Below are 25,855 nucleotides of genomic sequence, written 5' to 3'. Positions count from 1 at the left end.
CTCTGCAAATAAAAATAATTGAAGCTATGGTTCACTTCACAAAGAAATGAGAAAACACTGCAATTTTCTTAAACAAACAGCGTACATTGGATGGGGATTTAAAGAGAAAACAAGATAAGTAAGATGCTCTAAGAATAAGCTGCAATTCTGCAACATAAGTCTATACAAATCCTCCAGGCAGTAGACTTGAAGAAAGTATCTGCCCCAAGAAACCTGATTTTTTTTTTTTACAAATCCTTGATAACTGGAGATGTTCCAGCAAATTCAAATTATTTACAAAATGTGCATTTTGCAGACTCAAAGCACCTTATTTCACACTATTATTAACATATGAATCAACATTTTATCCTTTCATGTGCAAATTCTGAAATTCAAAAGGAAAAATTATCTACAACCATAAATGAAAGTATTAACAGTGTTAAGCATTGCAGATCATCTCTGAAAAGAGCATTTTATTTTACTCAGTTCTTGTTGCATTTTTCCTGATTTACCTTTTGTTAGAAAAAAAAGTTTGCTTTTAAATTAAATTGTACTTAAACTAAGCAACTCTTCATGCCATGCAAAAATATTTTATTTACTTTTGAGGCTTCCCTTTTTTAATTCGTAGGCATTGCTAATTCCAGTTTTAAGAAATAGGGTTTGTCATTATTGCTGTCCTAATTAGTCACATGCTGGTTTCTCTGGCGGGACAGTAACCAGGATCACTAGGATTTGTATGGATTTCTGGGGAAAACAAATGGTTTTCCATTTTGTGACCTTCTTGATTATTGTCCCCTGTTATTTCCCTTCCAACATGATAAATGTCTTGAGTGCAGTTATGACTCAAATGTTTGGGAGAAGAAGAACTGACTTCAGAGTCTCCTGTTACATAGTTCCCATCCTTAAGTTTATCCCCAAAGCAGTTTGCCTTGATATCCAACTGCCTGAAGTCATCTTCTTCACCAGTGTCTATTTCAGTGAAACTTCTCTCTTTGGAAGGGAAAGAAAAACGTTTCTGCTTGGGGAACAAAGGGCATGCTTGCTTAGAAGCTCCAGAAGAATCCACACCCAGCAGGGCCCTTTCCCCCTCCGGTGAATTTTCTTCTAAGAGGATAGTGCTGATATGCTGAGGAGTATATTGTAGGAAGTCTCCTGTTGCCAACACTGGCAATGGCCTTGTGGTGCTTGGTGGGGTTTGTGGAGCACCACCTCTGTTTTCCTTAAAATTAACTTTAAGAGACCTTGATTTTAAAGGGTTGCTTCCTCTGAAAGAACTTTTGGGACTCTCCATGGCATTGTCAAAGTGAAAGTGACCATGAAGGAGAGGATGAGGACAGCTCTCAGAGCTCATCATTGTATTGACTGAGGAGTAATCAAAGCAGGTATCCCTGGGAGCAAACATTTTATCTTTCATAAATGGTAAAAGCTGGGAATCTTTCGCTGTTTGGTCTTCTAAGTGGGTAAACTCAATGGGAAATCTTAGTTGCAAATGAGAAGTAGAATATGGAGGAAGAGGTGAGCGTTCTGTCTCTGTGAAATCAGTGGCGCAGCTGGCAAAGCTGTCAATGCTAGAAGTACTTCTCATATCAGGGATGACTTCTTTGGGTCCTGTTATAGATGCGTCTCCTGGTCGAGTAACCTCTTCCATTTCTATCTCCTCCTCATAGAGGGGAGGTTTCACTGAAGGGCCTTGGTAGGTGGAATTCAGATTAGGCTGAGACTGAGTTTTAGTAATTTCATTATATAATATTTCAAGTTTCTGAGCGCTCAAGTGTTGAGGACTGGAGGTTGCTGCTGTATTGTTTAGCTGTTCATGTGAATCTTGCTGGCTCACTTCCTGGTATTTGTTCTCCAGAGATTTATTAGAACTTGTCTCAGACATTGTCCTTCTGGCCCATTTCCAATGACTTGGAGATAAGTGGTTATCATCGGGAGTTTCCTTTGAATTTGCTGCTTCCTCAGTTTTATCAGTATCAACAGCTACATCAATCAGTTCCATACTGCGAGCAAAGGCATCTTTTAAATTCATTGAGACAATGCTTCCATTTCTCTTTGCTCGCTCAAGCGCCTCCCTTCTTTTAATGGCTTTCTCCTGCCGCTTTTGCTCCTTGTAGAACTCTGAAAAATTGTTTACTATGATGGGAATGGGTAGGGCTATTACCAGCACTCCAGCAATGCAACACAATCCACCAACTATTTTACCTAATAAAGTTTTGGGATAAATGTCACCATAACCTACTGTGGTCATAGTGATAGTAGCCCACCAAAACGATGCAGGAATACTTGTAAACTTTGTAGCATCTTCATCTTTTTCAGCAAAAAACACTAGACTGGAAAATATCATAATTCCCATAGCTAAAAATAGTATCAACAAACCCAATTCATTGTAACTCCTTCGTAAGGTAAATCCTAAAGATTGAAGTCCAGTTGAATGTCTAGCAAGTTTAAGGATCCGCAGTATCCTCATGATACGGAATATTTGAACTACACGGCGGACATTTTGAAACTGCAGCACGCTTTTGTTAGACTCTGTGAGGAAAATGGTGACGTAATAGGGCAAAATGGCTAGCAAGTCAATCACGTTTAATGGACCTTTGAAAAACTTCCACTTGTTTGGAGATGACAGAAAACGCAAAAGGTATTCCATAGTGAACCACGCTATACATACTGCTTCAACATGCGCTAGCTGAGGATTGTCATTTAGTTGTCCAAATTCATCAATTACTTGAAGCTCAGGTAGAGTGTTGAGTGACAAAGCAATGGTGGATAGTACAATGAACAATATGGATACAATGGCCAAAACCTGTTAAAAAGAAAGATAAATAAGAAAACTGTGGTTAACAAATCACAAAGAATGCTTATATTTCAACCAAAGAAATAGCACAATAACAGAATTACAGGCCATCCCAAAGTTGCAGTTTCAGAAGGCAATTGGACTTCCTTATTTTTTCTTTTAAAGATGTTTCGCTTCTCATCCCAGAAGCTTCTTTAGCTCTGACAGGATAATGCAAAGACATGTCACAGCTGAAAAAGTTTTTGGATGAGAAGAGAAATGTGTTCAAAAGAAAAAAAAACAAGAAAGTTCCATTGCCTCCTGAAAAAGCACCTTTGGGGCAACCATAACCTAGATGACTGAGAATTTCTACAGGGAATTACAGGTTGTTGTTCTTGACTTACTGCAATTAGATATGCTCCTCTAGTGCCAATACCCCTAACTAATTCATATGAAGTGCTGGTCCACAATAATAGATCCACTGAAAACCTAACTTATGCGACAATGCTATCCTAAATAATTCCAAAGGTCTACATATTTGGGAATAAGATCCATTAATACAACTCAGATTATTTCAGAAGCTTAATTAGATTATTCAGTTCAGCTTTTTTTCAATCAGCTATTTTCCAAGAATAGTACCTTAGACCATAACTCCCAGTTCATAGCCAGATAAGATATTTTTTCCCATTATTATCCTATATTGAGTGCCCAGTAAATGTTTGATGTAACAAAAAAAAAAAGCAACTGGAATTCATTCCTGTTAAATGTACACTGGACACATTTTTAATTACAAACATTCTAACTAAAACTTTATCTTTCAAAAGCAAGTAGAAAGCCAGTTTTGGGAAAGCCTCGAAATTTATTTTGTGTATTTGGCTACATTGGCCAGAAGTGTAAGTATAAGACTTAATGAAGGCTGGCTATGAGTCATTCTGAATCATTCTAAAATAATTTCAATAGGTATATTAAAAGATATGACCTTTTTAAATAAAAAATTGCCACAAACCAAAAATAACAAAATAATTATTATTTTAGTGCCATCAAATGTTGTAGGCTGCATGCCTAATTTTAATTTTTTTAAACTTAACATTAAAAGCAATGACAAAAATGTAAGATCAAAGTTCAGTATTAATGCTAAAAAGAAAAACATACAGATATTTGATTGAGCTGTCCACAATTGTAGTGCTGAATATTCCCCATGGACTTAATGTTAGTACTTAGTGATACTTACAATTTAGCAATTACTGTATATAATTTTATGAAGTTAGGTTTTTAATAACTTTTAAAAAAAACTACATCAGCATACTTGTTTAAGAAGAAGATGACAGTTATGAATGAATTTTCTCCAGGTAAAATACGAAAATAGGCTCAGATGTACGAGATCTATCTATCATCTATCTATCATCTATCTATCTATCTATCTATCTATCTATCTATCTATCTATCTATCTATCATCTCTATATCTATCTATCTATCTATCTATCTATCTATCTATCATCAACGTTATGTGTTACTTAATAATATAAAAACAGAATGTTAACAGGTCTTTTGCATTCTTTTACCTTAACTTTTGATAAAATTGTGCTAAATTAAACTATTATTTCTTTCTTTCAGGTAAGGCTAGCCCATCCACATTAATGTAGTATCTTCTAGGAAGCTGCCAGTGTCTCTCAGCCCAATGAAGGGGAGAACAAACTATGTATGCTATTTGATTTTGTCTACAAAATGGGAATATACTTCTAATCAATGAATGTATAAATAGACAAATCTTATAGAACCCTTTAAAACAGCTTAATTACCAGATAAAAACTTCAAGGTCACCTAACCTTCATCACAGTTCAGTAAGTACTGAAGCTTTTGCAGATCTGAGAAGGTATTGTGAATAGAATGAAACACACACACACACACACACACACACACAAACACAATTTTATGAAAATTTAGGAAAAATTATTCTAAGTAACTTATTGAGTATGATGCAAAATAGCTATATTCTGTAAAATAATTATTGTATGGTCAAACATCTGCATCATTTATTTTTGAAAATATGTTAAAAATTAAAAACACTGCATTATATCCATTAACAGTAATTAGTAGTAATAGTAATTAGTAGTAATTAGTAACTGTGAGAGGGATCTTGGAGTTCTAGTGGACAATCATTTAAATATGAGCCAGCAGTGTGCAGCAGCTGCCAAAAAAGCCAACACAGTTCTAGGCTGCATCAACAGAGGGATAGAATCAAGATCACGTGAAGTGTTAATACCACTTTATAATGCCTTGGTAAGGCCCCACTTGGAATACTGCATTCAGTTCTGGTCGCCACGATGTAAAAAAGATGTGGAGACTCTAGAAAGAGTGCAGAGAAGAGCAACAAAGATGATTAGGGGACTGGAGACTAAAACATATGAAGAACGGTTGCAGGAACTAGGTATGTCTAGCTTAAGAGAAAGAAGGACTAGGGGAGACATGATAGCAGTGTTCCAATATCTCAGGGGTTGCCACAAAAAAGAGGGAGTCAAGCTATTCTCCAAGGCACCTGAGGGTAGAACAAGAAGCAATGGGTGGAAACTAATCAAGGAGAGAAGCAACTTAGAACTGAGGAGAAATTTCCTGACAGTTAGAACAATTAATCAGTGGAACAGCTTGCCTCCAGAAGTTGTGAATGCCCCAACACTGGAAGTCTTTAAGAAGATGTTGGATAGCTATTTGTCTGAAACGGTATAGGGTTTCCTGCCTAGGCAGGGGGTTGGACTAGAAGACCTCCAAGGTCCCTTCCAACTCTACTATTGTATTATTGTATTAACAACACTGGCTTTCAAGTATTATTAATTGGGCCTTATTTTCACCCCTTGAATCAGAAAATTTGCATCCTTCTAGTTTTACATTTCCAATGTAGTTTAAGGCATCATAAACCAAAGTTCTTTCAAAAATCTCTAACTATTGTAAGTTTGACAAAATCATAATAATATAACATGGACACAAAAGTGGAACTTCTCCCACAACAATAGCTATCATTATCTGTCAGCAGGTTTTCTTGTTCAATGACATATTGAATATATGATGACTTTAAACTATCATTATTTTTCAGGTTTATCCTTGGCTGATTCCTTAGTTGCCTGGCAATACTAAGGCTGATTTCAAAGCCTCATTCCACTGTAAAAAGCCTCAAGTCTATGCACATATACTGAAGAATGAAGACAATATGATTCATTCAAAGGTGGGATTGAATAAATTGAATATTTGTATATTTGCAGTGGTAAACCTTTACAAAACCATGAATAACTAGTTTCTAAAACTATTGGTTATGAGCCATCTAAAATGCTCTAGAACAGTTGTGGGAAAAATCTTGTTGCATGCAATGAAGTTCTTTAGCAAATATGCCATGTGGTTTAAGTCTGGAATACATAATATCTGAAAACGACTCAATTACACATAGAAAACCAATATATTTAGAACCAGCATTGCCATTTCCATGTTGCACTTTTTGAAAATAATGGAATCTTCTTTCAATATTATTTGTTACCATACAAAAATGATCTCACACGAAAATTCTTAGTAGAATTCCCATAAATTATTTTCAATGAAGTTTTTCCCATTTTAACCAGAAGATGTCTCTACTATACCATCCTGATATTCATGACAGCAGCTGCCCTTGGAAAGATAGCAATTATAATAATACATCTCTTTCTCTCTTCTCCCTTCTTTTCCTTAAAAAAAAAGCCTTTCTATCAATACTTATATCCTTGCCTTTGCTCCAAGGATTCTTTGTTGAATTCTGTGCCAGAGTCCCACATCTCTAATAATTTCAAAATACTTTATTTCAGAAACATCTCTTTACTGTCTCCCCTCCCTATAAATCTAAATATTCTATGACTAATTGCAGGTGACACTGAGCTGCCAGGAATAGCCAACACTCCAGAAGACAAGCTCAGGATCCAAAAAGATCTTAACAGACTTGAACAATGGGCTGTTTCCAACAACATTACATTTAATGTGGAGAAAAACAAAGTTTTACACTAATGCAGGAAAAATGTACAGATTAGATGAAACCTGGCTCAAAAACTGTAACTGTGAGAGGGTCCTTGGAGTCCTAGTGGAACTCCCTCCCTCCCTCTTTTCTGTGTTAATAGTCTGACCGACAGTTGTTGGCTGACATCCCTGCATCATTATTATTATAGGCTCTTTGCATATGACTTTGATTCCTCTACCATTATACCCATAACATATAATAACGAACTGTGACTGCAGTCATTAAAGACTCACCTGAGTTTGTGCTGTTGAGTGCCATTTACATTTTTCTACTTCTTATCATTATAGGCACAAAAGAAATCTCTCTTTAGACTAAACCAGCAGTGTCAAACTTGATTTCATTGAGAGCCGCATCAGGGTTGTGTTTGACCTTGGTGAGGTGGGGTGGGGGGAAACCAAGAGAGTGTGGCCAGGGGGTGTGGCGAGCTCTACATCACTCAGGGGCACCTATGGTGGCCTGAGTGCCCTACCAGCAAACATGGACTCCTGAGATCCGTTTTCGGCTGAGATGTCCTCCTGCAACCCTCTGCCAATGTAAGAGCCCTGTTTTCGCTGGCAGAAGCACCGCGAACCGGTCCTTCACTGTTTTCCAGATCAGCCCCGTGGGCCATATCTAAGCACCCCACAGGCCGGATCTGGACTGTGGGCCTTGAGTTTAACACCCATGGACTAAACTATGCACTTGTAAAGTGGTAGATGCTGCAGGATGCTCAGCTAAGCTAATGTGGTGTATTCTTCCTGTCTTTTTTGAATAACAATACTTGTCGTTACCATACACCTGAATATAATTGGATGTTTTTGCTTATTTGCAAAGGTAAAGGTTTCTCTTCCAGTTGTGTCTGACTCTAGAGTGCGATGGTCATCTCTATCTCTTGGCTGAGGGAGCCAACATTGACTGAAGACATTTTCTGTGGTCCTGTGGCCAGCATGACTATATGCCAAACAGAACACTGTTATCTTTCCAGCTGACAACTCAGTATCTAATTTCTGAGCATAGAAGTAATCTGCATTGAACCTGAAATGAAACTTTATAATGATGGTAGACCTAGGTTTAAACATTCTAATAAATGAGGGACAGGATGGTAAATCTTTCAATTCACATATTTTACTGGCTTGCATCATGCCCTCCCAAATGTTGCTAACATGGAGAAGTTATAATTGGTGTGTCCAAAGGTGAGGGATTCTGGAAGATGTAATCAATTCCTAAACTACAACTTTGAGTATGCCAGGTTCCCTACCCATACTCAATAGTTAACTTCCTTTTGCTACTTTTCTCCAACCAGCTTCTGTTACTTTTGATATACATCACTTAAAAGTATCAGATGTCCCTCACCTTATATATTATGACATAAGCTTGGATTTCAATAAGTGTTTTTTTCAAATTTATCAACTTTAAGATGTGTAGACTTCAAGAATTCCCCAGCCAGCATGTTACAAAAAACTGAGCTCAATGAGATCTACATCATTACAATTACACCTTACAACTTTATTGTATTCAGCAGTTATTTATATCTGAATACAATGTAAGCTTTAGTGACTGCAATGGAATTTGTTCACAGATAAGTCAATGTGGGAAAGCAAAATGATTTCAAAGAGAAATCTTTTAGTACATTGTCTTTTACAATCCAGTAAGCTTTTAATTAAAAAAAAAACATGCAGTCCTGAACTGTGAAAATAAATTCATCACATAAAACAATCAGTAGACATGTCGGTGAAATGAAAATGCTCAATAAAGTCTATAGACTAAGACCGTGATGGCAAACCTATGGCACGTGTGCCACAGGTGGCACAAAGAGCCCTCTCTGTGGGCACACCAGCCGTTGCCCAAGCCCAACTCTACCATGCATGCACGTGCGCCTCCACCGGCCAGCTGGTCTTCAGGTTTCTGCCACGTATGCACGGGGGTGGAGTGCATGTGCGGGGACCACCCGCATTACATTTTGGGGGTTTGTGTGTGTGCCTCCCCTGCACCCCGTTTTGGGCCTGGAAGGCCTCCTGCACCAAAAATGGGTGAAAGGGGCGGAGTGCATGCAGGAAGCCAAAAATGGGTGAAAGGGGCGGAGTGCATGCAGGGGGCATGCACATGCGCGGGGGGCACTCACATTGCATTTTGGGGCTGCATGCATGCGCGTGCTTCGGGCACTTGGCACCAAAAAGGTTAGCCATCACTGGACTAGGAGACCCCAATTAAAATACACCTGGTCTCTAAGCATTCTTTCTTTTTGGTGTAGATCTTATAAAGTATCAGGTAATGAATGCGATACCGTTATTTTCATTTCACACTGAGTTCTTCTCTACTTCAGCCCACAAATGTTATTAGGGAAACATGATAAGGGATGAATCAACTGTTGATAATTGCCTTGCAACACTAGCACAAGACAGAAAAAAAGTCCTGCTCACTACTACATGAGCAAGAAAAGTCTGTGAACGGATGGAACAGGATTTCTTTAAACCAGCAGCTGAATCATTCCCTACATTTTGTTTTAAGGCATATTGCTGAGTGTGGCTTTATTTCTTTTTTAAGTCCTAGTGTTTATTGATTAATTATAGTGTTTCTTATGCATTCGAATAAAGTCCCCTTGGTCTCATTTTTGATAACAGTAACACTACTACTAAGTACTTTATATGGAGGGCCCCTTTGGGGGGGGGGGGGAGAAGCAATTTATTACAATCTTTAAAAGAACATTTCTGAAGCATTGTGAAAAAACTATATATATATTATACAAGCTGAAGAAGAATGCTTGCCAAACATGCTTTACTATTTATCTGTTGTTCTGAAGCATAATCATTTAAAGGTTGAGTGAGAGTTTGTGGAAACAAACCTAATCACAAACAGAAATGACGTTAACTGTTCAGAAATTATTTTCTCCCTTTGAAAATGCCCAAATAGACATGAAATGGATGAGTAATCTTTAGGAAAAATGATTAAAGAACCCAAAAGTAGGTCTTCTAAATTTGTCTAATCTAGTATATGGCTAGTATATGTTTAGAGGGACATGGTGGCTCAGTGGCTAAGACGCTGAGCTTGTCAATCAGAAAGGTTGGCAATTGGCAGTTTGAATCCCTATCGCCGCATAATGGAGTGAGCTCCTGTTACTTGTCCCAGCTTCTGCCAACCTAGCAGTTCGAAAGCATGTAAAAATGCAAGTAGAAAAATAGGAACCACTTTGGTGGGAAGGTAACAGCGTTCTGTGCGCCTTTGGTGTTTAGTCATGTCGGCCACATGACGGAGACATCTTCGGACAGTGCTGGTTCTTCGGCTTTGAAACTGAGATGAGCACCGCTCCCTAGAATTGGGAACAATTAGCGCAGGGGTGTCCAAACTTGGGAACTTTAAGACTTGTGGACTTCAACTCCCAGAATTCCCCAGCCAGCCATGCTGGCTGGGGAATTCTGGGAGTTGAAGTCCACAAGTCTTAAAGTTCCCAAGTTTGGACACCCCTGAATTAGCACATATGTGCGAGGGGAACCAACCTTTACCTTAAATAATATTAGACCAGCATGTACCCATCTAGGCAGAGTCTATTAATTTTGAAGCCCATATTGTATACTCAGAGATCTCTCTTCATCAAGTAGGAGAGTTGAGACAATAAAGGCTTCTGATTGTGTGGAAAAAGTACAATACAATTATTTCTTTATGCTGCTTTTTTGTTTCTTGAAGTCTTTCTTCAAGCTGCTTTTATTCCCCTTCATTCATTTTTTTCAAACATGGATCAGTATAATTAAAAAAATGTATTTACTTTTCATTCACATGTTATTTAAAAATTCTGGAACTTGATAATTTTTGTTTCAATTAAATACTCAGATGACTGTGCTTAAAATGATACGTCATGCCTCTCTTCCTCTTACTTACTCTCACTCCTCACATGTACATGCATCCTAGGAAGGCAGTAAAAACATAACTTAACCAAAAATCCAGTGCGTTAAAATAAAAATTCATTTCTCTATGCAGACTACGGAGAAACTGGAAAGAGCTATCTTATGCAAATACAGAAGAACACCAGCATAAATCACACTTTGATCTTAGTAATTAGTTACAGTTCAGACAATGTGTATATATTGCTTTACAGCGGGGTAACAGCTAATAGTGTAACAAGGCTTCTCTCTCTTTATCTTCTGTTTTATTGCATTATGCTTTTATTTCAGGTCTGTGTGGTTTCTACATACTCTACATTTTATTTTCTAGTAAGACTTTACTATAAATCTGGACTTGCTCAGAGAAATTGGAATGGTCAAAATCTAGCACTAAATCTAAATCTAGTGATCTGGGAATAGGGGATCTAGACACTATTCCCCTGTCATGGTCGGATCACTCACTTCTCCGGCTGGACTTCCCTGGTGCTACCCCCCGCCGCGAGGAGGCGGAACTGGAAGGTATTAGATGGTTCCGCCCCAAGCGCCTGATGGAACCGGATAGGTTCCAGACGGAACTTGGGCCACCTACTGTAGACCTGACCCGCCCCCGAGTGGAGGACCTGGTGGACGCATGGAATAGTGCGACTACCGGGGCCCTAGACCGGGTGGCGCCTTTGCGGCCTCTCTTGCGGCGACGAACCACCCTGGCACCTTGGTTTACCGAGGAGCTAAGGGTGATGAAACGCCACAAGAGACGCCTAGAGAGTCGTTGGAGATCCTCCCGTTCCGAATTTGACCGAGCACAGGTACGAGCATATTTGAAGACGTACCTTGTGGCATTAAGAGCGGCCAAACGTCAACATTGTGCCGCTCTTATTGCGTCTGCAGATAACCGCCCTGCTGCCCTGTTTCGGGTGACCCGTTCCCTCTTGTTTGAGAGACCACGGGAAGCCCCATTACAGGGCAGAGCAGAGGAGTTTGGGAATTATCTACAGGACAAAGTCGCTCAAATCCGGATGGGATGGACCCCTTTCAGTGATTCAGTAGAGACGCCCGTTGCGAGTCTTGAGGGACCGCTTTGGGAGGAGTTTGACTCGGTTGCCATCGAGGATTTGGACAGGTTGCGTGGACGTCTGCGACCTACCACATGTTTATTGGACCCGTGTCCCTCCTGGCTTGTACTGGCATCCTGGGAGGTTACGCGCGACTGGCTCCTGGGCCTGGTGAACGCCTCGTTGGGTGAGGGTTCTCTACCGGCCGCCTTGAAAGAGGCGGTGGTGAGGCCCCTGCTCAAGAAGCCTTCCCTGGACCCAACGGACCTAGTCAATTATCGTCCAGTCTCCAACCTTCCTTTTTTAGCGAAGGTTGTAGAGAGTGTGGTAGCACAGCAGTTCCCACGTCACCTGGAGGAAAATGATTATCTAGACCCGCGCCAGTCCGGCTTCCGACCCGGGCACAGCACAGAGACGGCCTTGGTCGCATTGGTTGATGATCTCTGGAGGGCCAGAGATAGGGGTTGTTCCTCTATCCTGGTCCTATTAGACCTCTCGGCGGCGTTCGATACCATCGACCATGGTATCCTGTTGCACCGGCTAGAGGGGCTGGGGGTCAGGGGCACCGTCTTACGGTGGTTTGGCTCCTACCTCTCTGATCGGACGCAACGTGTGTTGACAGGGGAGCAGAGTTCGACCCGGAGGCCACTCACATGTGGAGTGCCACAGGGATCGGTACTCTCGCCTCTCCTGTTCAACACATATATGAAACCGCTGGGCGAGATCATCCGTGGCTTTGGGGTGGGATATCATCTGTATGCTGATGATACTCAGCTATACATCTCCACCCCGAACCACCCCAATGAGGCCGTCGAAATGATGTCCCGGTGTCTGGAGGCCGTACGGGTCTGGATGGATGGCAACCGACTAAAACTCAACCCTTCCAAGACGGAGTGGCTGTGGCTTCCGGCCTCCCGGTTCAACCAGGTGTTTCCATCTCTGGCCATCGGGGGCGTCCAACTAGCCCCCATGGAACAGGTGCGCAATCTGGGCGTCCTCCTGGATGCCCGGCTGTCCATGGATAACCATGTAACAGCCGTGGCAAGGGGGGCGTTCCATCAGGTCCGCCTGATGCGCCAATTGCGCCCCTTATTGGACCGGGATGCCCTACGCACAGTCACCCATGCGCTAGTGACGTCTCGCCTGGATTACTGCAATGCTCTCTACATGGGGCTTCCCTTGAGATGCACTCGGAGACTACAGTTGGTCCAGAACGCGGCCGCGCGGGTGATTATGGGGAGGACTAGGTACTCCCCTGTAACACCTCTCCTGCGCGAGCTGCACTGGCTTCCTGTGGTCTACCGAGTGCGTTTCAAGGTTTTGATTATGATCTTTAAAGCGCTTCATGGCACAGGGCCTAGTTATATGCAGGATCGCATCCTGCCCCACACATCCCTACGACCAATTCGCTCACACAGAGAGGGACTTCTCCGGGTGCCGTCCGCCAAACAGTGCCGGGGGGCGACACCCAGGAGCAGAGCCTTCTCTGTGGTGGGCCCAGCCCTGTGGAATGACCTCCCCCGTGACATCAGGATTACTTCCGATCTCCGCTCCTTCCGTGTACAGCTGAAGACCCACCTCTTTCAATTATCTGGCCTGGCTCAATCGTAATTATTCATATTCCTCCTAACTGTTTTTAAATTGTATTTTAAACGTTAAATCTTAATTTTATATCGGGTTTTTACAATTGGGGTATTTTAATGCGGGTCTTTTAACTGTCTATATGATGTAAATTGTTTACCTCCTCCGAGTCCGTGTTTGTGTATCTGTATGTATGTTCTGTATGTACGCCTATGTGTTTTATATATTTTCTGTGTTTTACATGCCCCATTGTACGCCGCCCCGAGTCCTACTTGGAAAGGGAGCGGCTAATAAATTCAAACTTATTATTATTATTATTATTACAGCACTTACCTCAGCTTGTGCAGGTTCTCGACCCTCAAAGCCAGGCTCAAACACGTCGTTTTCCCTATTTCTAGTACTCTTTTTTTGTAAAAGTTTTTTATTTTTCAATTTTAAAATACATGTATTCCATCTTTCCTTAATCAGTGTGTCATCTGGGGCACAGATAATCTGTGCAACATTTTTCCATAAATTATATTACATTATACAATTAAACCTTGTAAGTCTCTTCATTTCCTTCTTAACATATCTTCTAGTATATCTTCTGACATATATACAATAATAACATTGATTATAGTTATTTTTATAATATTGATCACTGGTGGGATTCAATTTTTTTTACTACTGTTTCTGTGGGCGTGGCTTGGTGGGCGTGGCATGACTTGTGGGCGTGGCAGGGGAAGGATGCTGTAAAATCTCCATTACCTATCAACTCCTGGGGAACGTGACTGCAAAATCCCCATTTCCTCCCGATCAGCTGGGACTTGGGAGGCAGAGAATAGATGGGGGGCGGGGTCAATCAGAGGTGGTATTTATCGGTACTCCAAACTACTCAAAATTTCCGCTATCGGTTCTCCAGAACTAGTCAGAACCTGCTGAATACCACTTCTGATATTCATGCTAACAATTATTTCTAGTACTCTTAAAGTCCTGCCTTCAAAGCAGCAGGCAAGCGGCTTTGTCCAAAGGGTCAGTCTATGGCAGAAGAGCCATTCAACAATGGACTCAATGGTTACATGATGCATGTGGTGATGCAAGAAAAGCAGATGACTTTGTACCAAGATAGGCAACAAGGGAATCAGAGAAAGTGAGCCTGGGACTCACAGTAACCAGCCTGGTACCTTAACCATTAGAAGATTGATATATAATCTGATATGCAGGTAGTCATCGACTTACAACCATAATTGGGACCAGAATTTTGTTGCTAAGCAAGGTGGTTGTTAAGTGAGTCACATCCACTTGTAGGATCCTTTTTGCCATGGTTACTAAATGAATCACACAGTAATTAAGTGACTCCAGCTTCCCCATTTGACTTTTGTCAGAAGCTGGCTGGGAAGATAATAAATGATGAATTACATGACCCCAGGATGCTGCAACCACTGTAAGAACATGCTTGTTGCAAAGCCTCTGAATTTTGATCATGTGGCCATGAGGATGCTGCATTGGTTATAAGTGTGAGGACTGGTTGAATGTCATCTTTTTAGTGCTGTTGTAACTTTGAGCAGTCATTGGGGAAGTTGGGGACTACCTGCTGTTATTGGCACTTTCTTCCTCATTGGCCCATCCCCTATGCACTTGAACATATACAATGTACTGTAATATTAAGATGTAAAGGTAAAGATAAATGTTCCCCTTGCACATATCTGCTAGTCGTTCCTGACTCTAGGTGCTTATCTCCATTTCAAAACCGAAGAGCCAGCGCTGTCCAAAGACCTTTCCATGGTCATGTGGCCGGCATGACTAAACACCGAAGGCACACGGAACGCTGTTACCTTCCCACCAAAGGTGATTCCTATTTTTCTACTTGCATGTTTGCATGCTTTCAACCTTTCTGATAGGTTGGCAGAAGGTGGTACAAGTAATGGGAGCTCATTCTGTTATGTGGCACTAGGGATTCGAACCGCCGACCTTTCTGATCGACAACCTCAGCGTCTTAGCCCCTGAACCACCGCGTCCCTTATATTAAGATGTAGTATTATCTAAAACAAACTAAAAAGAAGTGCTTTCCTATATTATACTCATTCATGAAGACGTGGCTCTACTACAACAAAAACATGAAATGCATGAAATAATGTATACGATGCATATACATCAATGTTGCTTGAGCCAAACTGAATAAAAGCTCTGAACGTTGGTTGGTTGTTCCAAACAGCTACTCCTTACTAAACATCCTAGGTAATAAATATTTCTATAACTATGCAATTCCAACTAATTAAACTCATAAAAACTGAATTTGAGGTGTCCTTACGGTTTTGAATGTGTATAAAAACAATAAAAATGTTAGTTAGGATTGAACATTGTGGCTTCAACACACATAAGAAAGAGGCGGGATTTCAGTCACATGGGTACAATTTCCATCATGATTTTTTTGAATATTCATCCACTGACATCCTTGGTTGTATTAATGAACCTATCATAGCATTTTTTAATGCTTTGAACTGGAAAATTACAATGGTTTGAGGCAAGAAATAAACAAATATATAGGAGTATATTAATATTTGATGAAAAAAAAAGATCTTCCAGAAGTAACAGTATTCCAGAGTCTTATATACATGAAAACAAAGTCAGATTTTGAAAAGACAACTCCCTCTTTGCTTATACTATCCTTAGTGGTATCTCCCACTGACAGTCCTTTAAAGGCTAAGCAACTGAGCTGTCTGGTTGGTTCAATTTGTGAACATCAATGCAGCTCTATTTAAATTTATGTAGTTAGATGCAAAGCCGGGGGGAAAAGCCTCAAAAATAGAATTTGATTTCCTTTCACTACACAGATTTTAACCACAAAGAACTCTGTGAGGAAAATGAAACAGAATATAAAACGGTCCTTTAACTCAAAAGCTGAATGCAAAGGCAGGACTGGGCCCTTTTTAAAAAAATAATAATAAATCACTGATAAAGCATAAGAAAAGTCTATTGGGAGCCAAGCAGTGGGTGGAACTAAGCTCAACTCCCTCCTTTTCTCTCTTCTTTCTCTTGCTTATCTATCTCTATGCCATCCATTTTCTCTTTCTTCCTAGTATTCCAATTTCTTTTTTCCCCTTTTTCCAATGCAGCTGTTAGTGCTGCAACGTAATCTGCGGTCCCATACTATTTCCTTAATGCTAAAACAGAGAAGCTTTCAAAATGGTCTGTTTCTCCTATATGTATCAACCCCGCCCCAACCTCTTCAATTGAACCAGCTGCCTTCTAAAAACACAGATAAGGCCAATCCATTTTTACAAAGCGACCTTTGTAATTAGCTAAGTAGTTTTCATTCAAATGAATATGCATTTCAAAGCTCTATTCTGAATGGAACACCCTTTTAAATCTCTTTGCGCCCTTCTGGAGTTCCATCAAAAGCACTACACGCCCATTCAAAAGTCTCAGTGGGATGGACTGAGTCACTAAGCAAGCCAAAGCCAAAAGACAATTGAAATTTGAGAATGTGCTATCTGTCACTCATGGATTACCCTTCATAAATGACTAAAGTATCTTATGAAGTAGATAAGTAAACAAGTGAACCATGGAACTTATAAGATGACTATGAAGGTTTCTAAACTGTCATATAATGTACATCTATGCACCGCAGCATTGTCCACCTTTCTAAATACTGTACTGTAGACTTTGATATAGCATGATAATTCTAGGGTGTTGGGACTGATGTGCCCTAAGAGAAGACCTGCTCAAGTGTGCCCTGCCTTGCCTCTGTTGTTTTTGTCCATTCCATTTAATGGCTAGTATTATAAAGGGGAATGTCTGGTCCAGTCTAATGTCTTGAGATTTTATTTAAGTATTATTATCTCAAAAGAAAAGCTGGCTTCAGGTTTCCACTCGTAGAACACTAAACAGGGTATTATCTAGCCTTCTCTTTTAAGAAAAAGTTTATAATTTATAAAAAAATATTTATATAGTCCACCAACTCCAGGCAGCTCCCAATCAAGAGTTAAAATAACATAAAAATCATATTAAAACTATAAAACCAAAAAGATTAGAATATTAAAACATTAAAAACAACACACACAACAAACCCTGGCACCAACTCTGCTTTCTAACATGTTATTATCCAATCTTACCCTAGCACTTGGGGAAAGATCCAGGTCTTCAAAGCTTTATGGAAGGCTAAGAGGGTAGAAGCCAGCGGTGGAATTCAATTTTTTTCCTACTAGTTCTATGGGTGTGGCGTGGCGACGTGGCGTGGCTTGGTGGGCGTGACAGGAGAAAGATACTGTAAAATATCCATTCCCTCTCCATTCCAGGGGAAGGTTACTGCAAAATTCCCATTTCTTCCTGATCAGCTGAGACTCGGCAGGCAGAGAATAGACAGGGGCAGGGCCAGTCAGAGGCGGTATTTATCGGTTCTCCAAACTACTCAAAATTTCTGCTACCGGTTCTCTAGAATTGGTCAGAGCCTGCTGAATACCACTTCTGGTGGAAGCCTGCCTAATGAATGTTCAGAGGGCAAGAACATTCCATAGGGCAGGGGTTGTCATGAAAATGCACTCTTCTTAGCTTTCCATAAGAAGAATATCTAGGGAAAGGGATTAGGAATTTGCCCACCCTATCTGACCTGATATGACTGGTATATGTCCTTAGGAAAAGGTGGTCCTGCAGATAACCTGACCTTGTGCTATGTAGGACTTTAAAGATGATGACCAGCAATTAGATTTGCACCTACAAAGAAACTGGAAGCCTCTACAGCTCAGCAACAAAGGTGTTGAAGTTTCCTAGTGGGGTTCAAAGACAGCCTTATGTAAAGTTTATTGTAGTAATTCAAATGGAAGGTAACCAGAGCATGAATGACCATAAGCAAGTCCTGATAAAGTTAAGATACAATAATATATTGCATAATATCATTTACTTTATGTGTAACAAGGCAAAAAAAAAAATCTCAGGAGACTCAAATTCAAAGTTGAGCTGTTATTCCTATTTTCATAATTTTATTACACAGCTGCAAAATTTAAAAGCACTTTACAATCAATATATTAAACCCCATTTTGTAAACATTAGATACTCAGTTACTGATTGTTAATCCTGGTGTGCAGGGAAGAATTTCAGGGCAGGAAGTCAAAGGCTTTGGCAGAATCCCACAAATGAAGTCATTTTTCAAAGAAAAAACAACAACAAATATGTATTTTAAATAATTTATCTTTATTTTTTAGTAAATTGAAAATATAATTGAACCTATAATGATTTTTTTAAAAAAAATATTTAAAATAGACAAGTGTTGGCATATCATGATTTTTTTCTAATAAAGATAGCCTTCTAACATATATCATATATGAAATGGCTCAATCTATTGCAATGGTACCAACAGAGATTATGATCCTGTGCAAAGCTATGCCTGTGTGCAGGATAGATCCTCAAATGTTGGGAAAATTTGTTTTGCCTACTGAAGCCATCCCATTCATTTTCAGATTCCCTTCTCTTGTGCCTGCCTGGTGTCTCAAGTTTGACTTTCTGCTTGAACATACCAGGTTGTCCTGTGAAAATAACATTACCAGGACTCTGGCACCTGCAAAGAAGTCTATAATTAGCCACTCAATTCCTTTGACTGCTCTCCCAGCCACATCAGCTTTGGGCCAACGATTCCAGATGTGGTTACACTATTACCTCCCAGTCCTTTCTATCCTATGATAACATTGGGATTGCTAGATGAAGTGCAATTTATATTTTAGTATTCCTTCTGCAAGGAGAGAGAAGCCCAAGTAAAATCCCTTTGACTTATAAACTTGATTTGACTTTTATATTCCCCAATTCTGGAATGTCATCACAAGTGAATATAATGGTGTATATTCTATAGGTAAAAATTTATATATTCTTATGGAGAAGAATTTATTTTGAACTATAATATTTGGTCTTCATATAGCAATTAATTTTGCTAAACCAAAAACCAAATTCTGGCTTTTCTTTTCCTCCTGGTTGTGTGGAAGAAGAAAAAGAAGGGAAGCACTTGAATCCAGTGCTTTGAAGAGTCTCATTTCTACTTATATTGTAACTCTTAATTATGGTTTAAAATTATACAGTATGCAAACTATTGCAATCAGGAGATTTACATGGAAAGATATTTGCAGCTAAGCCAGGCTACTGACCCAAACAAATTTGAAAGCTCAGGCTGCCTATATAGCAGTCTTCTAATATCTCAGTGGTTGCCACAAAGAAAAGGGAATCAACCTATTTGCCAAAGCACTTGAGGGCAGGACAAGAAGCAATGGGTGGAAACTAATCAAGGAGAGAAAAACCAAGAACAAAGGAGAAATTTCCTGACAGTTAGAACAACTAATCAGTGGACCAAGTTGCTTCCAAAAGTTGTGAATGCTCCAACACTGGAAGCTTTTAAGAAGAGATTGGATAACCATTTGTCTGAAATGGTATAGGGTTTTCTGCCTAAGCAGTGAGTTGGACTAGAAGATCTCCAAAGTCCCTTCCAACTCTGTTAATTCTGTTCTGTTCTATTCTACTGGTCAGCACAATGTAAAAAAGATGTTGAGATTGAAGGATAAAACATATAAAGAATGGTTGCTGGAATTGAATATGTCTAGTTTAATGAAAAGAAGGACTAGGGGAGGCATGATAGCAGTGTTCCAATATCTAAGAGGTTCCCACAAAGAAGAGGGAGTCAACATTTCTTCAAAGCACCTGAAGGAATGACAAGAAACAATGAACGGAAACTAATCAAGGAGAGAAGCAGCCTAGAACTAAGGAGAAAAAACAATTAATCAGTGGACCAAGTTGCCTCCAAAAGTTGTGAATGCTCCAAAACTGGAAGTTTTTAGAAGTGATTGGACAAATATTTGCCTGAAATGGTATAGGATTTTTTGCCTGAGCAGAGGGTTGGACTAGAAGACCTCCAAGGTCCCTTTCAACTCTGTCATTCTGTATTCTGTATTCTCAGCCTAAATTCAGTTCTTTTTTTCACAATTCTCTCGCCATTACTATTGCTGCCCGATAACTTAGGGTGGGTCCCTCCTGAGCCTCTAGCTCTAACCACTATACATTTGTGGGCTACCTTCCCTCTTATCAGACAGTTCCCTAGGCAGAATATCTTTGCCATGTTTTCCAAGATCATTCCCACACACCATTACACATTAGAGACTAGTTTCTTCCCAATAAATGCAATTCTAGGTACCTACAGTATGCATTTTTTAAAATAAGTACTTTAAAAAAGTACTTATGAAGAAGCAGCCTCTGAGTGTATCATTTAGCTACAGTTATTACATTTTATATGAAGAGTTGATCAGAATAATGGGACAATCAGCTCTGCCTGGCAAAGAGAAAACACCAGAGAGTAATCCATAATACCATGGACACTGCCTGAGTTCAGCTTCTAATATTCTCTGCAATTAAGCCATACAGCTTACCTAAGAATGAAAAATTTTGTTGATTTCATATATATATATATATATATACTGGTTTTGTTGTATTCGGGTCTTTTCCCGTGTAAGGTTTCCCGTGTAACCTTACACGGGAAAAGACCCGAATACAACAAAACCAGCATACCTACACCATTGAAAATATATATATGTATATTTCTTAAAATAAGAAAATAATACAAAAAGCTTTCTATAAAGAAAAACTACCTGCAAGAAAACATCTGTTCATTAACATCAAGATCAGGATGTCTGAACTGCAAAATCCAAACATTTACACAATGGTAGCAGAGATTTTGAAAAACAACAAGCCCCAAATATATGATTAGAAATGACCATTTTATTGATCAAGTCAAGAAAAAATACCCCTCCAAATTCATAGATCACATTTAAGGTAGAATGTAGGTTATTTGATTTTAGATTGGTATATTATATGAATCAAGGCACTGTGATTTGTAAGCTATGCTATATGTCAACTCAACCCATTATGGCTGATGTAGCAATCAATGCTTAAGTAAACCATATACCATCCCTGTTTTGGTAGATGCTAAAGATGGAGTTGTTCTAGATAGTGTTTTAATCTACATGGAGCCATATTTCACTTAATTTTTATTATAAACTAGTTTTAGCTATGTTTAATTTTTTTTAATCTCCTGCCATTAATTTGTATATATTGTTTTTTATGCACTGCAGAACACGATTTCTATGAGACTAGTGTCTGCAAATACTGCAAATAGTTAGGATTGCTTACAAACATAGACATCTGAACAAATCATGATGGTGTCATATTACCATTGCAGAAATAACACAAATTGTGTTTTTTGTGATGTTGGCACAAAAACATCTTGATGTGCAAAGTACCTTTATTATTTAGTAGAAATAGACCAATCCACATAAGAAAGAATAAATTAACAAAGTTTTAGAATGGGCAATGAACTGTGATAGCACAGTGGTTAGAAAGCAGTACGGCAGGTTAATTCTGCTGACAGTCAGCAGTTCAATTCTCAACCGCTCAAGGTTGACTCAGCCTTCCAGCCTTCCGAGATTGGTAAAATGAGGAGCCAGATTGTTGGGATCAATATGCTGACTCTGTAAAACACTTAGAGGGTTGTAAAGCACTGCGAAGTGGTATATAAATCTAAGTGCCATTTTATTGCTATATTCTAAACCTGTGGAAAAACATATCAGCACCTCCTGACCAGTGATGAAATTCAACATTTTTTACTACCGGTATTGTGGGTGTGGCTTGGTGGGCGTGGCAGGGGAAGGATATTGCAAAATCTCCATTCCCACCCCACTCTGGGGCCAGCCAGAGGTGGCATTTGCCAGTTCTCCAAACTACTCAAAATTTCCATTACCGGTTTTCCAGAACCTGTCAGAATCTGCTGAATTTCACCCCTGCTCCTGACCCTCTTATTCATAAGCTTAAAGTGGGAACTCATGGAAAGCAATAAAATCTATCAGTAGCTTCGTTGTGTACTTTTTGCATTTCATATCCTTCTGGATTCACTACTTCAGTGGTTCTCAACCTGTGGGTCGGGACCCCTTTGGGGGTCGAATGATCCTTTCACAGGGGTCGCATAAGACAGGGGTGTCCAAACTTGGCAACTTTAAGACTTGTGGACTTCAACTCCCAGAATTCCCCAGCCAGCTGGGGAATTCTGGGAGTTGAAGTCCACAAGTCTTAAAGTTGCCAAGTTTGGACACCCCTGGCATAAGAGGATAGGAAAACACATATTTTCGATGGTCTTAGGAACTGAGACACCAATTTTATGGTTGGGGGTCACCACAACATGAGGAACTGTATTAAAGGGTCACGGCATTGGGAAGGTTGAGAACCACTGCACTACTTATTTTTTTTTCTTTCTGCACCAATGCATCCGATGTGTAGAATAATTGTTCTTTTTTACTGCAGTTTTCAAATCAATCTCTTCTACTTATATTTTGTTTGCCTGGATAGCAGGAGGTGACATCATTTGTCACCACATTATGAAAAACCTTGCTGTGGTGCCTGTGCTGCCCCAGCAGTACTGAATATAGCTAGTGTAGGAATTAGGAACTGTCTCCTTTAAGAAACTACCTTATGGGAAATATAGGCAGAGACTGCCTTATGGGAAATGTAGTTCCATAACATGTGATCACATCTATGTTTCTGATTTGCCACTGGAACATTTTGCCCAAAGTTTATAGCTGGTCAGTTTGAATGCCTTTGTGAACCGGAATAGTAGCATGTATCTCCGCTCATCATGGGAGTAAAATCATCATCTTTTTACACCATGTGATGGAACAGATCATGGAAAGTCAGAAGTATCTTAACAGTGAACTATAAGTTTTGCTATTAAGAATGACTGATAATAAACTTGAACTGAAAGAGATTCCTAAGCTTGGAGTTAACTGCATGCCTTGAGCAAGCCTACAATGCTCAAAGCAGAACAATGCCATTCCCTTATATACTATATTCATGCTTAATGCTGCAATAACTCTTTATTCTTTTTCATTTCTGTGCACTTATTCATTTCTTCTGAAGCAAGACAATCTTTAGAAGTGGTATAAGTTCTCATTTGAAAGCTGTTAAGTTGAAATTGAGATATATGCAAACAGGCAAAACGTTTGAGAAAAACAAATTCCTTTGTCATTTTTAGTTTTCCTGCTGGCTTCATCTCAGTGGCAAAGAGAACATACTGGTTGATGGCAATTGCTTTTACTTAGGCTCAATCTAGGAGCAAACACAGTGCAATGGTATTTTAGAACTCCCTGGACACTTCTCTGAAGAAAATGTTCTATTTTCCACCTAGAAATTCTATATTATTACAAAGTAGTATTCCCATGTGGAGTTTGGGAAAGGAATAGAATGATGGCTGCAAATATCTGGTAGTTAAGAAGAGGGCCTTCTGTCTTTGCCCCCATTTTGTTCACATTTCAGCTTTCCCCCACATATATGACCTAGATGGCAGCAAAGAGTTAAAGGTTTTCTGTATCTCTTTTCCTGTCCTCCAGTGGTTATCTAGAATTTCAATCCCCAAATGGACTATCATTGTCAAAAATTTATGCTGCCCTCCTTTATGTCAGTTCTTGTGCATGAGGTAACAAAAGGGTTTGAATATCGCTCATCCTAAATCCTAACTCAACTATTTCTGTGCTTAGAATATAGGCTGATTTCATGCCTTTCATTCTTCATGAGGTGATGTAAACTCAGTATAATAGTTCTCTAAAATGTCAGGACAGGACATGAAAATATCAAATAGCTAGTTAAGTGTTTACTCCAGAAGCAGCATCTTGTCTGATGAACTTGCTATAGTGCAGTTGACAGAGCACATTCTGTTACAACTGCAAACATATTGAGAGTCTCTGCCTTGAGCCATAAAATCTGTGCACTATAAAGTGCAAGTGACAAATGTTTCAGGGAAGCATCTATGCTGAAAGCTGAAACAGATCTGCTCAATGCCCTTCCTTTCAACATTGTTTCCAAACTTTTACAGTAGACACGAAGCAAAGATATTATAGTATAAGAGCTGTATGTAAATATGTCAGATATTATTTGAATGGACTTCTGAATTAGCTTTCAATAATATTCCTTTGCACTTCCAACAGCATCAAATAGTTCATTACGGCTGTGTGGGATCAATGTTTCTCATCAAGTGGGCATTATTGTTAATTTGCACAAGGGGATTCAAGAATGGTTCTCTATTTGGAACAATAAATTAGAAATATTTTGTCAATTCTGTGTCAAGGAAAATCACATAGTAAGAAGGTTACAATTGATTTTTTTGCATTCTTTTTTTTAAAATCACATTTGCCTCCAACAGGATATTTGAAATCCAGAAGTCAATGAGTTTCAACATTTAGTTGAGCACAGTACTCCAATCTGTTTAATTTGAGATGGCAGGTTAGGATTAACCCCAACCCTAACCCTAGTCCTAACCCTAGGCGGAAAAGTGTTCCTGTGATTAAGAGCTGAGTTGACTGATGGTAGCTTTCAAATCTAATTTACATATCTGAAATGTTGAAACACTGATGAATGGTAATGGCTATATCTTATGAACATACACAATTCATTTATTATAAATAGCCAGACAGTTTGGCTAATCAACTATTGAGGTGAATAAGCACTCTAGTTTCAGCACTACTATACGCATTGACCAGAAATTACATTGCAGACTGACAGGACCTCACAAACTATATTTTCTCTGAAATAAGCCCCATTGAGTTCAATATGACCTCTGTGATTCCAGCAGCCTTCTTCATCTTGGCATCTTTCTTCTTGAACAACATAATTATGCTGACTGGAAAGTTTGGGGCTATTACTCCAATGCATCGGGAATGCATTAAATCAGAATAGTTGAAATGAAGAATACACACCATATTTGTAGCTTAATAATTTGTTATTTGGTAAACTCAATTGTTCATAGCACTGCTATTTTTTCTGTTTCAATTATTGTAATATGGGCATGTAAACTTTTAAAAAACTGTCTCTGCCACATCTTTTGTTCTACCATACATCATCTTTGATATAAGCAATTAAAATCAAACCTTTAAAGAGCAATTGGAAAACAATGGCTGCTTGGAAGGGTAAAGTGCTAAAACTGATACAGAAAAGTAACCTCAAATCATAATCTGCATGCCTACTTTAATTAAACATAGTCCTCAATTGCCTTTGTCAGATAGATAGACTAATAGTCTTTAAATGTTTACTACTTGTGGAAATGTGTGTCCAAACTATCCCTGACTTTAATTGTTGAAAATCTCAGAATTTACTTACATAGATACTACCAGTAAATTCTGAGGTCTGTATAGTAACCAGCTATTTCTGAGTGATAATTTAATAAGATGCAAAGCTTTTCTAAATATACCTGGGAACATCAGAACATCACTAGCTCGAAAAAGAAGAAAGTGCTAAGAATGAATGTACATCTTTGCTATATATAGAATCCTATTCAATTTGCCTTAATTGTTCTTTGCTTTCCTACAGTACAGGTTTTTTTCCAGGGGTGTCCTCTGTTTTTTCCCTGAACCAGAAGTATTCAGCAGATTTTGACCAGTTCTGGAGAACTGGTAGCGGAAATTTTGAGTAGTTCGGAGAACCGGTAAATACCACCTCTGACTGGCCCTGCCCCATCTGTTCTCTGACTCCCGAGTCTCAGCTGATCGGGTGGAAATGGGGATTTTACAGTAACCTTCCCCTGGAGTGGGGTGGGAA

The 25,855-nt window shown here is 39.3% G+C and overlaps 1 protein-coding gene across 3 annotated transcripts in view; it reads right to left on the bottom strand.

The window, feature by feature from the left end:
* Positions 1-485: 485 nt before the first annotated feature.
* The window catches only part of KCNB2 (potassium voltage-gated channel subfamily B member 2), a 240,730-nt gene continuing 215,360 nt past the window's right edge, over positions 486-25,855 (bottom strand). For all 3 annotated transcript variants that reach the window (XM_081950552.1, XM_081950554.1, XM_081950553.1), the window contains one exon: positions 486-2,782. In XM_081950552.1, the coding sequence (XP_081806678.1) occupies positions 665-2,782 (2,118 nt within the window). In that variant the 3' untranslated portion in view covers positions 486-664. The remainder of the gene's footprint in view (positions 2,783-25,855) is intronic.

The sequence above is a fragment of the Natrix helvetica genome (genome assembly GCF_964273705.1).
Source record: "Natrix helvetica genome assembly, chromosome: 4".
In the NCBI taxonomy this organism is placed as follows: Eukaryota; Metazoa; Chordata; class Lepidosauria; order Squamata; family Natricidae; genus Natrix; species Natrix helvetica.
This window is presented reverse-complemented; position numbering and strand designations above follow the sequence as displayed.